The sequence below is a fragment of the Merops nubicus genome, unplaced genomic scaffold (assembly GCF_000691845.1).
Source record: "Merops nubicus isolate BGI_N331 unplaced genomic scaffold, ASM69184v1 scaffold29413, whole genome shotgun sequence".
Lineage (NCBI taxonomy): Eukaryota > Metazoa > Chordata > Aves > Coraciiformes > Meropidae > Merops > Merops nubicus.
The window spans coordinates 2,304-3,227 of NW_008601430.1; the positions used below are offsets into that span (position 1 = coordinate 2,304).

The following is a 924-nucleotide window of genomic DNA, read 5'->3' on the forward strand; positions in this document are numbered from 1 at the left end:
AGCGGAGGGCAGCCCAGGAGGAGGAGGAGGAGGAGGAGGAGGAGGAGGGAGCTGGATTCATCCAGAGCCCGTGGTGGAGGGGCCTCACTGTGGCCTGCCAGGGCTGCCAGGGGCCCCTCAGGAGGCTGGGGGCAGTTCTGAGCAGGGCCTGTTGGCACAGGAATTCATCCAGAGCCCGTGGTGGAGGGGCCTCACTGTGGCCTGCCAGGGCTGCCAGGGGCCCCTCAGGAGGCTGGGGGCAGTTCTGAGCAGGGCCTGTTGGCACAGGACAAGGGGGGATGGTTTGAACCAGGCTGCCCAGGAGGTGCTGGAGGCCCCAGCCCTGGAGGGGTTCAGAAAACGTGTGGCTGTGGCACCTGGGGCATGGAGTGTTGGGCTGATGGTTGGACTTGATGGTGGTCCCCAGCCCCTGAGCAGAGGCAGAGCCCAGGCCAGGCTGTGCCCAGCTCTGCTGCCCTGCCCCGGGACTCTACAGAGCAGGAGGAAGGCTCCAGGCTGCCCAAAATGAGTTAAATTGGGGGTTTTGCCCCCTCCTGCCTGCCCTGGGCTCTGCCTGTCCCCCATCCCTTCCCCAGCACGAGGAAGAGGAGGGTGAGGATGTACTCACCTCGTGTAGGTTCAGCTCCTTCACCTTTTCCTTGAGTATAACCTGCAAGACAAGAGCACCAGGGTCAGGACAAAGCTTCTCCACAGGATAAATCTCCCCAGAGGGTGATCCCATGATGTCCCAGTAGAACTGGAGACCCCCAGGAGACCCAGGTCTCCCTGACATGGGAGGAAGGCAGCGCTGGCACAGCCACAACCCCTGGTATGAGGCCCAAATCCTGGAGGTCTCCTCCCAAATTTAAACCTCCTGAGCTCCTACACTCTGGAACCAGCTCCTGTGTGGACATCTGCTGCTTCACCTTCACTCCATCCAGGCTG

General features: G+C 62.1%; 1 protein-coding gene across 1 annotated transcript in view; it reads right to left on the reverse strand.

Annotated features, from left to right (window-relative positions):
- Positions 1-649, reverse strand: part of LOC103770726 (RING finger protein 24) — a gene marked incomplete at both ends in the record, with an annotated part of 2,948 nt that extends 2,299 nt beyond the window's left edge. Inside the window, one exon of the mRNA XM_008937998.1 lies at positions 608-649. Within this exon, the coding sequence (XP_008936246.1) occupies positions 608-649 (42 nt within the window). The remainder of the gene's footprint in view (positions 1-607) is intronic.
- Between the last annotated feature and the right edge of the window lie 275 nt (positions 650-924).